Source organism: Macaca fascicularis, chromosome 2 (genome assembly GCF_037993035.2).
Source record: "Macaca fascicularis isolate 582-1 chromosome 2, T2T-MFA8v1.1".
In the NCBI taxonomy this organism is placed as follows: Eukaryota; Metazoa; Chordata; class Mammalia; order Primates; family Cercopithecidae; genus Macaca; species Macaca fascicularis.
In genome coordinates this window covers 54,592,544-54,608,985 of record NC_088376.1, presented here as the reverse complement: position 1 = coordinate 54,608,985, position 16,442 = coordinate 54,592,544, and the positions used below count along the sequence as shown (strand labels likewise).

General features: G+C 37.4%; 1 protein-coding gene and 1 pseudogene across 2 annotated transcripts; one reads left to right on the top strand and one right to left on the bottom strand.

Moving 5' to 3' along the window:
- Positions 1–4,977: 4,977 nt before the first annotated feature.
- LOC141409753 (arylacetamide deacetylase-like 2) lies at positions 4,978–11,752 on the bottom strand. The gene is made up of 2 exons (XM_074033695.1): positions 11,615–11,752; positions 4,978–7,224 (listed from the first exon to the last, which is right to left on the bottom strand). The coding sequence occupies exons 1-2, from the start codon at positions 11,750–11,752 to the stop codon at positions 6,622–6,624; spliced, it is 741 nt and encodes a 246-aa protein (XP_073889796.1). The 3' UTR covers positions 4,978–6,621.
- A 3,125-nt stretch (positions 11,753–14,877) lies between these two features.
- Positions 14,878–15,542, top strand: LOC102129394 (endothelial differentiation-related factor 1 pseudogene; annotated as a pseudogene). Its single transcript, XR_012431796.1, has one exon. The product of XR_012431796.1 is annotated as an endothelial differentiation-related factor 1 pseudogene (transcript).
- Positions 15,543–16,442: the final 900 nt, after the last annotated feature.

Genomic DNA, 16,442 nt, shown 5'->3' with positions numbered 1-16,442 from the left:
TTGTGTTGCCTGTAATTTCTTTCAGTAGTGTTTTGTAGTTTTTCTTGTAGAGGCCTTCACCTCCTTGGTTAGATATATTCCTAAACATTTTACTTTTTCTGCAGCTATTGTAAAAATGTTTTGTTCTTGATGTGATTCTCAGCTTGGTCACTGTTGGTGTATAGCAGTGCTATTGATTTGTGTACATTGATTTTGTATCCTGAAAGTTTACTGAATTCATTTAACAGTTCTAGAAGTTTTCTGAATGAGTCGAGTTTCCTAGGTATATAACCGTATCATAGGTGAACAGTGACAGTTTGACTTTCTCTTTACTGATTTAGATGCTCTTTATTTCTTTCTCTTCTCTGATTGCTCTGGCTGGACTGCTTTTTCTTTTTATTGTTTGTTGTCACTGTTGTTCTTTGTCTTATCTGACTCTGGTTTTTCCAGTAGGCTATCTACCAGCTCACTAATTTTTTCATTTGTTTGATCGGTTCTGCTGTTGAGACTCTAATGCATTTTTTGGTATTTCAATTGCATCCTTTAGCTACATATTTGTGCTTGATTCTATTTAATTATTTTAATCTGTCCGTTAAATTTATCTGTTGAAATTCTGAAATACTTCTCTGTGTTATCTATCATGCATTTAACTTAGCTTCCACAAATATCTATTTTTAATTCTCTGTCTATAAGGTCACATATCTCCAACTCTCCAGGATTGATTACTATGTCTTACTCAGTTCATGTGGTGAGGTCATGTTTTCCTTGATGGTCTTCATGCTTGTGGATGTTCATGGTGTCTAGTAATTGGAGAATTAGGTAGTCTTCACAATTTGCACTTATCAGTATCCAACCCTCTTAGGAAGGCTTTCCAGGTATTTGAAGGAACTTGGTTATTGTGATATAAGGTTTTGGTCACTGCAACCATATATGCATTAGAGAGTACCCCAAACCCTCTAATACTGTGTCTCTGGCAGACTTGTAGACATACAACCTCAGTGGTCTTGAATAAAATCCTGAAGAATTCTCTAAGGGAAGAGACTCATGTTCTCTTCCCTTACTTTCTCCCAAACAAACAAGGTCTCCAACTATGCTGAGCCTCCTGGAACTAGGGTGGTGGTGTTGATACAGTACTCCTGTGGCCACCATCACAGAGACTGCACTGGGTCAGACCCAAAGCCAGCACATCACTGGTTCTCACCCAAGGCCTGTGGTAAACATGCCTGGCTACCACCTATATTTGCTTAAGGCCCTAGGACTCTACAATTAGCAGGTGGCAAATCCAGCCAGGCTTGTCTTTCCTTTCATGGCAGTGAGATACCCTTGGCTCTAGATGGGTCCAGAGATGCTGTCTGGGAGGCAGTGCTTTAGTATTCTATTGTCTACAGGTGTCCTAATCTACCGTCCCTGTGCTTGCACCCAAGCTATAAGGCAAAGTCCTTCCCCTTCTTCCCTACTCTTTCCACAGGCTGAGGAGTCTCAGCTTGTGGTGAATGCTTCCAGCCCCAAGACTCTCTCTTCAGGTCAGTGGGCTACTGTCTGGCACAGAGCAGGTCTGGAAATGTCATCCAGCAGCCACAGCCTAGAATCAGGGACCGCAGGAGCCCTCTTGGTATTCTACCACAATGTAACCTAGCTGGTACTTAAACTGCAAGATAAAGTCCCCTTCTCTTGTTTCATGCTTTTTCAAGCCACCACAGCTGGGAATGTGCTGGGTCACACCTGAAGCCAGAACACGGTTCTGAGTCTCACCTAAGGTCCACTGCAAGTACTGCCTGACTACCACTGCCGATTATTCAGGGCCTAAGAACTTTTTAGTCAGCGGTGATGAATTCTGTCGGGACTGGTCCTTCCCTTCAAGGCAGTGGGTTCCCTTCTGTCCCAGAGTGGAGCTGGGGCCTGGAATGGATGTACTCTGCTAGTGCTTTATTCTACCATGGCTGAGCTGGTATCCAAGTTGAAAGAAAAGTCTTCTTTTCTCTCCCCTCTCCTCTCAAGTGCAAGGAACTGGGCTGTCCTGGAGCTGCAAGCTGCACTGCCTAGGGTTGAGGGAGAAGTGTTTCAAACACTCCTTTGGCCACCCCAGCTGGTGTTTCACTGGGTCATGTGTACCCCAAGTCCACTGGCTACAAATCCAGCATAGCACCAGGACTTGCTCAGGAATTGCAGTCCTTGTTGCCTAGACTGCCTTTCAAGTTTACCTAGGACCCCAGAACAGTATAGCCCATCATGGTAATAATACAGGAGTTATTATGAAATAATTTTAGGCAGCTAGATAAGGTAAAGATTCTAGGTGGAAATTTTTCTTTTAATAGACACAACCTTTGAATCATTTCCTTTCTAATAGAAAGGCAGCTTAAAGAGCCAGGCTGGCAACCTTTAATATGCAAAGGCAGGCAATTAAACACTAGGTCCATCTGGCATGGCCAATATGGCTATTCTCACCTTCTTCTCCTTATTACCAGGCATACCAAGTGACATGACCACTATCAGATAATATCATGTGCTGAGAACATTATGGTGACCTGCATTTGCATATTAAAGGCTAAGGTGGAAGGGCTAGGTTTTTCATGGGCTACATAAATGACACACCTGGTCAAATCAATCCCCCGGGGCCCTATGCAAACCAAACACCAGCCTCCCAATATAACCAACCACTTTTCTGCTGCACATGGGCTCTCTCTTTGTTCCGAGCTCCGCTACCTCTGTCTCTGTATGGGGGAATTGTTTTCTTCTTTCTTCTTTCTTGCCTATTAAACTTTTCACTCCTTAAAACCACTCCATGTGTGTCTGTGTCATTAACCTTATTGGCGCAAGACAAAGGACCCTGGTGTTCTCCATTCATAGGAGCCGCATCAGCAAAGTCTGCCCAAATTCAAATTCTGACCACTGGGATTGACAATTTCTCTCTGTCTAGGTCTCATCTAAATGTTTCCTCCATGGGTGGCAGCTGAATTCTGCCCTGTGTTGCTTTCTGCTGTTACAAGGCAGCTACGTTCCAATGCAAAAACTCCACAATTACTGCACTTCCCCTCACCCAAGAACACAGATTCTGTCTCTGGGGGAAGAGTGTTGTAGGTGATTCAAGAATCCCCTTGTTCCCCACTTTGGTGACTCTTTCAGTGATGCGAAGTTGAAATCAGGTACTGTAATTGCTTGCTTGATTTTTGAATTTTTATAAGGTGCTTTTTTATGTGAATAGTTGTTCAATTTGGTGTCCCTACAGAAGGAACAATCACTGGGAGGCTTCAGTTCCACCATCTTGCTCTGCCTTTATCTGTTTCAATATTTTTGGTATACTTATTGTTGGATATTTGCAATTAAACTTTTTATTTTAAAGTTTTCTCTATGTATTTTACTTTGAATTTTATTCAAATTAAAATAATGTGAATTTTATCAAATACCTATTCATTATATATTGATTTTATTATATTGTTTTCCACTGTTAATTTTTAATTGTTGGATATATTTACTGATTGATAAACCTTAGCACTACTGTAATAAGCACTGTTTGGTCACAGTATACCTTTCTTTTGGTTTCTTTTTGAGAGAACTTCATATAGAATTTTTAATCTATATTTATAATGGAGTTTCTTTTTTCCTTCTGCTTTGTTTTCTTCTTTCTTTTTTGTTTTTAGTTGACACTTATTAATGGCACGTATTTATGGGATACAGAATGATATTTATATACATGTATATGATGTATAACGATCAAATCAAGGTATTTAGCATATCATCATTTCAAACATTTATCATTTCCTTGAGTTGTGAACATTCAAAATCCTGTCTTCTAGTATTTTATTTAATTCTATTTTATTTTATCTTATTTTATCTATTTATTTATTTTTTTGAGATGGAGTCTCTCTCTGTCACCCAGGCTGGAGTGCAGTGGTGCGATCTCAGCTCACCGCAAGCTCCACCTCCCAGGTTCACGCCATTCTCCTGCCTCAGCCTCCTGAGTAGCTGGGACTCCCCTGGCTAATTTTTTGCATTTTTAGTAGAAGCAGGGTTTCACCATGTTAGCCAGGGTGGTCTCGATCTCCTGACGTCGTGATCCGCCCACCTTGGCCTCCCAAAGTGCTGGAATTACAGGTGTGAGCCACCGCTAGCTTTTTAAAAACACTAAATTAAATTAACAACTTTTACCCTGCTGTGCTCCAGAACACTAGAAGAATTTTCTGCTCATCTACTTATTGCTTTGTATCCATTAACCAACCTCTCTCTATCATCTTCTTTCCCCTATCTTCCCATCTTTTAATAACCACAGTTCTCTTCTATGAGCTCAGAAATGTTTAGCGCCTATATATGAGTGAGAACAGGTAATATTTATCTTTTTGTGCCTGGTTTATTTCATAATTTCCTCTAGGATCATTCACTTTGCAAGCAAAGGACAGAATTTCATACTTTTTAAATGTTTCATTCTTTTTTCTCTTCTGGATATATACCATATTTTCTTTACTTAATGAAGTTTTTTGTGGTTATTATTATCTTTATTATGATTTAGTATAGAAATTATGCTGAATTAATGAAAGAGGTTGCACAATCTTTTAACTTTTTACTTTATGCAAAATATTTTCATGAGTTGATCTGAAATATGAAATAAAATGGGCTACACACTTACCTGCTTCTGATACCTTTGTAATAGACTGTCAATCAACTTCCAGTCACTTTAATGCTAAGTATTCTATTAATTCTCTTTTTTCAACTAAGAGTTTGTTTTTGACCTCTTTATATCTCAGGAAATAATTATTTCCTTCATTTTTTAAATGAACTGGTAATTCTGTACCTACTTCTAAAACATATCAGATACAAAATTACTGTGTCACTAGCAATTTGCTTAACAAGTCTCTAGAGAAACATGTGACATATTATCATAAAACTGATGTTCGATCATGTATATTAACCAAAAGACTGATAATCTGGATGGTAACTGAATTTATATAATTCATATTTAATTCTTCTTTGCTCTTATGTTCCATGGTCTATAAGTATATTTAATGTTTACATAACTTACTTCAAAATATTTGCACTGTGAATGAAAAAATGACAGTTTTCTAATCTTTTCTCCATGCTCATGACTTATTTGAAATTTAACCATTATACAAAATACTCAATAAAGTTTGTGAATGAATCAATGAACAAATACATGCATGAATGCTGCAATTAGTCTACAGACTTTTCCTGGTGTACAATGTTTGCAAAACAAACCTTGAACATATAATACCTACTCACATGACTTAAATGATTACTAGTTAAGTCAGGCAAACAAGTTTTTTTGTGTCAATTCTGGTTTAAAATGAGTTTATCAAGGTCCCTTATGATTTATAAGTGAAACAACCAGATGGTTATTGCACAGGAGGTCATAGCTTTATACATGTCATGGAATAACTAATAGCAAAGGAAACATATTCATCAACACATTCTCAAGCTTATGAAATGCCGCTCAGTATTTGAATTTTAGTGAAGAGATGTAGATGGTAAAGTCTGCTGAAAATCGGTGAACAGATTTTTGTTGAGATGACCAAACAGCAAGTGAATAAGCTGCAGATCAAAAGAAAAAAGTTTTGGTATTTGATTATCAATCAAATTCAACAGGAACAAGTAAATTTACACAACACCATATTCAATCAGCATTAATAAAAGACCCAGAACAGAGAAAACAATATCAGGCAAACAGCAGCATCACAATGACCTCAAAAATTAGACATTACTTCTAACGCCTCATAATGGGAATGCATTTTAATTGTGAGGTTGGTATAGGCTGACATGAGCATTGGACTCATCATCACAAGGAAGTCAAGAGCTTCAGAGATTATCAGCTTAAATATCTTGCTACTTACATATCTTGTATGAGGATATATGATTTAATCTGGGAATTCAAAATAACAGAATAAATAATTTTGGCTGACACATATAGTCGGTTAGGAAGCTCCTTGGATTAAGGATCACCACATAGCAATCAATGTAGTAAAATTTGCTAAAAGTTTGTAGTGATTTTGCTAAAAGTTTGAGTAAGGGTGAAAATTTCAGGCTATAGAAATAATTTAGAGTACAGAATTAAATTTTTTTTCTTCTTCTATAGGCAAAGAATCTTAGCAATACATTTGAAATCAGACTTTATTTTTATTAACTAAATGGAAAAAAAAACTAACAGAATTTACATTGGGCAGATATAAATAATGTATGAACTATACCTAATACAAAAAAAATGGCTGCAATATAATGTAGTGATAACCCCATACAAATGTCATTGCAATTTTCCTTCCTTAAATTTTCTCCTCACTCGCCATTACCATTCTTATCACTGCCCAGAAACTGTTATGCCTACTTTGCCTATAACCATACTCACTTTTATACTTTACTGATATTGGTGAATATTTAGTGTTTATCAAGCAAAATAAATAAAATTGGAATAATACAACAATGTCTTCATTTTAGCAAGGTTTAAGAGTAGAAAAACTAAATAATTTGTTCAAAAGTGCACAATTTAAACTTAGATTTAAACGTACTCTGATTTAAACTTTGATTTATCCCAAACTCATACCATTGTTCTGTCCATTAAACTCACAAGACTTTAAAACATAATCTTTGGATTATAATACTAACTAAATGATTATCTACTGACATGTACAATTTATAGATTTATAGATTTTCTTCTAACCAACTAATATACTTATCTTTTATTCTAACGCCTAATTGTAAATAAAATGGTGATGACATGAATGATAGAGCTCCATGAAATCCATCCTCTAAATGATCATGAACAACGTTAACTCCAACATTTTGAAGTCGTGTGACATACATAAGTCCATCATCTCTTAGAATATCATATTGACAGGTGACGATATAAGTTAATGGACACTTTTGTAACTGGGAATCATTCACTAACAAGGGTGATAACCTACTATCCAAAAGTGCTGGATATGATAAATTAAGTCTTCCAAGAACTGGTTTCATATAAATATAGTTCTTTTTATATTTATCAGGAAGAAAGTTACTCCAGTTGACAAACTTGAACAGATGTCTTGATTCTTGAGGCATATGTTGGTTTTTTCTCATTGCCTGAGGAAGTGCTTCATCTCTGGTCAAATATAAGCATGCCATTTTAATTGCTGTATCCCTTGTTAGCAACGGGCCATGTTCATTTTCTTGGTGAGATGGCACTAAGGAATCAAGTACTTGTAAACCAGGGTAAATTAAAGCTTGAGCTTTAATTTTATTTTTGAATACTGGGTCATTCTTTAGCTGAAAATATATAATAAAATGTGTTAGCCAAAGATTTTTAAGCTATAGAAGTTCAAGTCTTCACTTCAATAACATGAGTTATTATAAGATAAAGTTACAAAACCAACAGTACTCAATGACTATTTTCAAAATATTTATACTACATTTCAGGAATATTAAACTGTTTTATTCAAGGAGGCCAAGTAAGATGGCCAAATAGAAGCCTCCACCAATCATCCTCTCCATAGGAACACCAAATTGAAGAACCATCCATGCCAAAAAGCACCTCCCTAAGAATAAAAAATCAGGTGAACAATTACAGTAACTGGTTTTAACTTCACTGAAAGAGGTACTGGAGATATTAGGAAGACAATCTTGAATTGCTGACACCTCCCTGCTAGGGCAGTGCAGAAGGGAAATGTGGGATTGGAGCCCCCTCAGAGGACCTATTGGGGCACTGCCTAGTGGAACTGTGAGAACAGGGCTACCATCCTCTAGACCCCAGAATGGTAGATCAACCGACAGCTTGCACCACGTGCTTGGAAAAGCTGCAGATACTCAACACCAGCCTATGAAAGCAGTCAGGAGGGAGGCTGTACCCTGCAAAGCCACAGGGGTGGAGCTGCCCAAGATCATGGGAACCTACCTCTTGCATCAGTTTGACCTGGATGTGAGATCTGCAGTCAAAGGAGATCATTTTGGAGCTTTAAAATTTGAATGCCCTGCTGGATGTAGGACTTGCATGGGGCCTGTAACCCCTTTGTTTTGGCCAATTTCTCCCATTTGGAATGACCCAGTATTCAAAAATAAAGTACAGCTTTATTTACCCAATAGCTGTACTCCCATTGTATCTAGGAAGTAACTAGTTTGCTTTTGATTTTACAGGCTGATAGGCAGAACGGGCTTGTCTTGTCTCAGATATGACTTTGGACTGTGGATTTTTGGGTTAATGCTGACATAAGTAAAGACTTTGGGGGACTGTTGGGAAGGCATGATTGGTTTTGAAATGTGAGGACATGAGATTTGGAGGGGCCAGGGGAGGAATGATACGGTTTGGCTGTGTTCCCACCCAAATCTCAACTTGAATTGTTCCTCCCAGAATTCCCACATATTGTGGGAGGGAACCAGTGGGAGGGAACCAGTGAGAGGTAATTGAATTATGGAGGCCAGTCTTTCCCGTGCTATTCTTATGATAGTGAATAAGTCTGACAAGATCTGATGGGTTTTTCAGGGGTTTCCACTTTTGCTTCTTCCTCATTTTTCTCTTGCTCCCGCCACATAAGAAGTTACTTGCACCTCCTGCCATGATTATGAGACCTCTCCACCTATGTAGAACTGTAAGTCCAATTAAACCTTGTTTTCTTCCCAGTTTCGGTATGTCTTTATCAGCAGCATGAAAATGGATTAATACACCCACTGTCACTACTGCTATTCAACATAGTACTAGAAATCCTAGCTAGAGCAATCAGACAAGAGAAACATAAAAGGCATCCATATTGGAAAGGAAGTAGTCAAATTATCCTTGTTTGCTGGCCATGTGGTCTTACATTTGGAAAAAACTAAAGACTCCACAAGAAAACTATTGGAACTGATTTGAGAAATAAATAAAGTTGCAGGATACAAAGTCAACATATAAAAATGTTTATATATATATCTGTTTTATATATATCAGTTATATATATATATCAGTATCAAAAGAAGACATACAAATGGCAAACAGGAATAAGAAAAAGTGCTCAACATCATTGATCATCAGATAAATGCAAATCTGATATATATATGAGATATATATAACTGATATATATAAAACTGTTATATATATATATATACACACACATATATATATATATATATATACACACACACACACACACACACGCCAATAGTGGAAACTGTGAAAAAGAAATTTTAAACGTAATGCCATTTACAATAGCCACAAATGAAATTGAATACCTAGGAATTAATTTAACCAAAGAAGTGAAAGATATCTATAATGAAAGCTATGAAACACTGATGAAGAAAATTTAAGAGGACACCAACAAATGGCAAAATATTTCATGTTCCTTGATTGGAAGAATCAATATTATTAAAATGTTCATAGTACTCAAAGTAATCTACAGATTCAATGCAATCACTATCAAAATACCAATGACATTCTTCACAGAAATAGAAAGACGATCCTAAAATCTATATGGAACCGCAAAAGAACCAGAATAGACAAAACTATTATGAGCAAAAAAAAAAAAAAGAAAAAAGAAAAAAAACAAAACCAGACCTGGAGAGATCACATTACTTGAGTTTACATTACACTACAGAGGTATAATAACCAAAACAACATGGTGCTGGCATAAAAACAGACACATAGACCAATGGAACAGAACAGAGAAACCAAAAGCAAATCCACACACCTACAGTGAACTCATTCTTGACAAAGGTGCTAAGAACATACACTGGGGAAAAGACATTCTCTTCAACACATGGTGTTTGGAAAACTGGATATTCATATGCAGAGGAATAAGACTAGATCCCTATCTATCACCACTTACAAAAGTTGAATCAAAATAGATTAAAGACTTAAATCTAAACCTCAAACTATGAAACTGCTACAAGAAAATATTGGGAAACCACTCCAGGACAGTGGTCTGGGCTAAGATTTCTTGAATAATACCCCACAAGTGCAGGCAACCAAAGCAAAAATGGACAAATGGGATCACATCAAGTTAAAAAACTTCTTCACAGCTAGGAAACAAGCAACAAAGTGAAAAGACAAACCACAGATTAGGAGAAGATATTTGCAAACTATCCATCTGACAAAGGATTAATAACCAGAATATATAAGGAGCTCAAACAACTCAATAGAAAATATCTAATAAACTGATCAAAAAAAATGGGCGAAAGATTTGAATAGACATTTCTCAAAATAAGACATACAAATGGCAAAGAGGCATATGAAAAGGTGCTCAACATCATTGATCAGACAAATGCAAATCAAAACTATATGAGATACCATCTCATCCCAGTAAAAATGGCTTATATCCAAAGATAGGCAATAACAAATGCTGGCAAGGGTGTAGAGAATAAGGAACCCTTGTACATTGTTGATGGGAATGTAAATGAGTACAACCACTGTGGAGAATAATTTGGAGCTTCCTCAGAAAACTAAAAATTGAGCTACCATATGATCCAACAATCCCACTGCTGGACATATACCCAAAAGAAAGAAAATCAGTATGTTGAAAAGATATCTGCACTCCTATGTTTGTTGCAACACTGTTTACAATGCTGAAACATTGTAAGCTAAGATTTGAAAGCAACCTAAGTGTCCATCAATAGATGAATGGATAAAGAAAATGTGGTACATACACAATGGAGTACTATTGAGCTGTAAAAAAGAATGATATCCAGTCCTTTGCAAAACCATGGATGGAACTGGAGATTATTATGTTAAATGAAATAAGACAGGCACAGAAAGACAACCATGCATGCTCTTAATTATTTGTGGCATGTAAAAATAGAAGCAATTGAACTCATGGACCTAGAGAGTAGAATGGTTACTAGAGGCTGGGAAGGGTAATGGAAGGATGGGAGAGAGGAGAGGATGGTTAATGGGCACAAAAATAGAAAGAATGATGACCTACTATTTGATAGCAAAACAAGGTAATTACAGTCAATAATAACTTACGTGTATATCTTAAAATAAACAGTATAATTGGATTGTTTGTAACTCAAAGGATAAATGCTAGAGGGGATAGATACTTCATTTTCCAATATGTGCTTATTTCACATTGAATACCTGCATCAAAACATCTCGCACACCCTAGTTGTATATACCTACTATGCACCCATAAAAATTAAAAAGAAAAAACAAAAAAGAAACATTTGGAGGTCAGGAACTATATTTTAAAGGGAGAGTACAGATTAGTCTGGTACCTGTAACACACCAATTTTGTGTGTGTGCATGTGTGTTTTCTTTTAAAGTGCTCATATGGGCATCTCATGTACATGTCCTCAACATGCCATTGTTATTCCTAATTATCTTGGTATCAGTACTTATTCTCCCATACCTTCGCAGCACCTGGTTGCCATCTTCCACTGACCTCTTTAGAATAAGTGCTTAGGTTTTTGAAGGTTTTTATTTAGCAGCTTACTCTTGGCTCTACTTTGCCTTTGGACTTTTTTCATTGCTCCTTTAGTTCCACACCAGCAGGCTGTGGGCCCATCCTGAGGCGATATGTCAGTTGAGTATAGTTGCAAGGTGCTGAAAAGTGCTGGTCTATAACTTTAATTCCGACTCAGACACGTTTGGGATCCCTCAGTGGCTCCTACTGATGTCAGCAGAGTTTCAAAGCAGTAGCTTCCATAATCACCTGTGCCTGGTATTTATCCTGCTCCAGAAAGTCTGAAGCACTACTGAATATGCTCTCATGTCCCAAATGGCTTCAAGATCATCCACCTTGACATAGCTCTTTCCTGGGCTAGATGTCCTTTTCAAGAGTCTTATTTCACTCCCTGCATCAAGCACATCATCCCTGAGTCTTCTATATTCCATCTCTGGACCTTGTCACTGATTCACAAGTGCATCTCCCATTTATCCAGTGATTTGGGTGTGTAGTATCTGGTCTTCCAAGTCTCACCCTCCTACGTGTGGCCTCCCATAAATGACAATAGATATACACAAGATATTCATTGAGTATTTAACCTAGTGAGAAATCTTCCTCACCTAAATCACCAATTATTTTTTTCACCTAGAACATCGAGTTTAGTTGTAATTCCCACTAATTTCCCTTTTTCCATAGGCTCCCTCATTCCTTTCCTTCATTACAGCATGAAGAAGGTCTGACAGTGCCTGGATAAACTATGGGCAACCATAAATCCCAGCAAGAGAGGTTATTTTTGCTTTATCCTAGAACACATACTCAACCCATACTGGCTGCTAGGGGACTTCCAGTTGGGGCTTTCTGGGTGCTCAATATCATCAAACTTCTACCCTGCAGACTCCATCCTCTCTACCTTGAGGATTAACCCTTCTAGTCTCTGCTCCGTACTTCTCCAAAGCAACCACACATACCACTCTGTGTCCCCCTGAAGCAATGCACTAAAACAGTCTCACATTCAAAAGCATACTCAGTGATACGATATCCAATACCCAATCTACTAGCACAGAAGAGACTGAAAAGAAAGATCACACAGAGTTTGAAAGTACAGGCCTTGGAGCTCTTCACAGTTAGTTTGAGTTCTGGCTTTACAACATATTCATTTTATGGCATTGTGCTGATAAACTCACCTAACTTTTCAAAGCCGCAGTTTTCTGATCTCTAACTTAATGATTTTATTTTATCTGATCTCTAAATTAATGATTATATTTATCTCTAAATTAATGATGTATATGGTTTTTGTATGGTGAAAATGAGATGAAACTCATGAGGAAGAGTTCCAGGAATGTAGTAAGTGTTCAATAAAGATTAACTATATTTAGTATCATCACTATAGGCAGTGGAAAAGAATTATCTTTTCTGAAAATGTTCATGTTCTAGCAGGTAAACGATTAGCTTGGCTCCATTTTTGTTTGAAGAGACACAGGTAAAGTCGGATGTGGTTTGGCAGGTGAAAAGATACAATAAACGTTAAATTAAAATAGGAAAAATAATTGAAAACATTATCTCCATAAGATATGAAAGCCTATCAAAGGCCACAATGTTGGTAACATTGAGGCATTAGTATATTAATGATTTTAGAGATAGAACCGATTATACATAGACATTTGATAAATATATACTTTATATGAAATAATTTTATCAAGTTTCTAAACCAGAAAGTTTTTGTAAGATTAAAGGCAATGGGCAAAATAATAAAGAAAAATAATAATAACCAGGTTTTTCCAATATTTTACAAGTTTAAAGTTTTCTAAGTGTAAAGAAAAGAAAAATTTTTTAGAAGATGAGCAAGCCAATATCCACATAAAAAATTCAAACAGATTCACAAAAATAAATTCCAGACAAAGATTATCTTTAGTTTACAAATAATTGTACTCTTTAAAGAAAAATATTCTATGAAACAAATTAGCAAAGACTATGAATAGAGAGCTTATTAAGGAGGAAATGAAATCATTCACATTTTTAATTTTACCAGTAAAAAGTATTCTATTTCACTGGTAGTCAAAGAAATGTACATCAAAACTATAGTGAAAATAATATCCCTTTACCACTGTAAAAAAAATAAGATCATTGTAAATATGATTATGTACTACATGTGGGATTGGAATGAATCTAACACCTATCTACATTTCTAGTGTCTAAGCAAACTGGTAAAACTCACTGACCAAACAGTATGTCTCTCAAACCCTAAACACCAAATTTGTCGACTTCTGAAAATCTACCCTAAGTCAGTAAGACTAACTATGGAAGAAGTGGCATGCCTCAAGAATTTCTTTACACTGCAATTCAGAACAGATATTGGCAATAAGAAGTTTTGAGCCTATCTAAAACCAGAGAGTACACATCTTTTGAGCTGCTGTCTATATCTCTTGTTTTTCTTTCAGAAAAATCATTTCCTGCTTTGGAGGTTTGTTAATAAAACTTTTTATTTTATTCTTGTCATAGCTTCTATTTGTGTGATGATGTTTTCATCATTCCACATAAACAAAGAATATTCAGATAATTTCTGAAAAACTTTTTAGAACTTTATAAGCTTTGTATGGATTATTGTATTAATAATTTAAAGTATTCATTTAATCCGAATTTTATCATTTAATAAGGGCAGGGAAAGTTACCTTAAAAGGTGAAATGACCAGTTTAGAGATAGGTAACATATACTATTGATATTACTGGAATAATTTTCAAAAACCTTTTTTAAAACTTTAAAATTATTACATTCAAAGATCTGCATACAGACATGTGGCCTAGGAATAACTGCACGTAAGCATTTAATCCCTTACTCCACCCTCCACACTGCTCTGCTTGTTAGAAAGCTCTCCTAGACATTATCTGCCCTCTACCCTGTGTTGAGAGTGCTGCCCTGAACTCTCTCTCTCTCTGCTCATCAGTTTGCCACTGCAGACAGCGAAGGTTTTAATCCATGACCACAACTCCACTTGCTTCATCTGCTTGAAGACGCATGGATCCTCAAAGCTAAGGGCCCAGAGGGCCTCTGAGATCATGAAGAGAGGAACAGGATTTAAGTTCATTTACTTTTTTTTTTTTTTTTTTTTGAGACGGAATCTCGCTCTGTTGTCAGGCTGGAGTGTAGTGCTGCGATCTTGGCTCACTGCAACCCAAGTGATACTGCTGCCTCAGCCTCCTGAGCAGCTGTGATTACAGGTGCGTGCCACCAAGCCTGGCTAATTCGGCTAATTTTTGTACTTTTAGTAGAGACGGGATTTCACCGTATTGGTAAGGCTGGTCTCAAACTCGTGACCTCGTGATCCGCCCGCCTAGGCCTCCCAAAGTGCTGGGATTACAGGCATGCGCCACCACACCCGGCCCATTTCCCCTCATGCTAAATGGGATATGCCGAGAAGCCACCTTCATGGTGGTTTTATTTGTTTTATTTTTACTTAAAGGCACAATAAGAACTTACAAACTAACCTTTGAGACTACATCCCTTTCATAAGCAGGGGCTGTTCTATAATTGAAAAGGGTATTTCTGAGCTGCTGCTGAGCCGCCGGACAGACGCCCGCCTTCGCCCGCCATGGCCAAGAGCGACTGGGACACGGCGACGGTGCTGCGCAAGAAGGGCCCCATGGCCGCCCAGGCCAAGTCCAAGCAGGCTACCTTAGCGGCACAGAGACGAGGAGAAGATGTGGAGACTTCCAAGAAATGGGCTGCTGGCCAGAACAAACAACATTCTATCACCAAGAACACAGCCAAGCTGGACCGGGAGACGGAGGAGCTGCACCATGACAGGGTGACCCTGGAGGTGGGCAAGGTGATCCAGCAGGGTCGGCAGAGCAAGGGGCTTACGCAGAAGGACCTGGCCACGAAAATCAATGAGAAGCCACAGGTGATCGCGGACTATGAGAGCGGACGGGCCATACCCAATAACCAGGTACTGGGCAAAATCGAGCAGGCCATTGGCCTCAAGCTCCGGGGAAAGGACATTAGAAAGCCCATCGAGAAGGGGCCTAGGGCGAAATGAACACAAAGCCTCGAAATCAATGAGCTCCAGCTGATCCTGTTCTGCCGGTTCCCCTTGGCCGCCAGCACCGCCGTGGGTCTCCTCACCGCCAAAGGGAACAAGGGGTCCAGCTTGTGGGGGACCCTCCCCTAGCCCATTCCTGCTGTCAAACAAACAAAACCTTGCAAAGTGAAAAAAAAAAAAAGAAAGAAAGAAAGAAAGAAAAGGGTATTCCTCTGCTTATGTCAATTTTGTTTCCATTAAATAAAAGTTTGTCAGTGGGAATTACATATTAGACTGAAATCGTTTTTCAATATTTATTTGGGCAGTTACTTATTTACATATGACAAGGGTTTTAACATCAGGTAAATTTTCTCTGTCACAGTAGTGATGCTTCTACACAAGCATGACACAGGGCCGATGTTATCTGATGATAGTCTACAGGATTTAAAACATGGATTACGCTTACAATTGACCTAAGGAGAAAAACAAGCCTCTGTCATATTAAATGGTAGCCCTTGACATTGGCATAGTTTTCTTAAAATTGATGGGACAAATAAGAGCCTTATTTAAAATTATGTGCAATGTCCCCTCAATGCCTTTAAAGCCATATCTATCTAAGATATACTTATATAAAAAGGGACAGAAAGTTGTTTCTATGTTTGTTCATTTTTGCTCTTTCAAAGTTGAAAATATAAGACCAATAGAAAGATTGTAACTGAAATAAAATGCTTCTCTTGTATTCGAATTACAGTATGTATGTGAAACATACATAAGACATAGAACATACCAATTGAGTCACTGTTGCTGTCAATGAAGCCCCGCTGCTATCACCTGCAATACAGATTCGCATGGGATCCACTCTATATCGTTCAAGAATTTTGTCCTGTAGAAAGAACTTGACCACAGAAAGAATATCTTCAATGGGAGTAGGAAAATAATATTGAGGAGATAGTCTAAAGCTTCAGAAAGAAAAAAAAAAAAAGCAACAAAGCATTTATGATTAATCTTTGGTTATATATATCCAAATATCTATCAATTTAAGCAACCGATCCATCGAACATAATTGGCCCTACTTTGAGTTTAATTTCATCAATTAAACCTGGCTTACTACTAACTTTTGTTT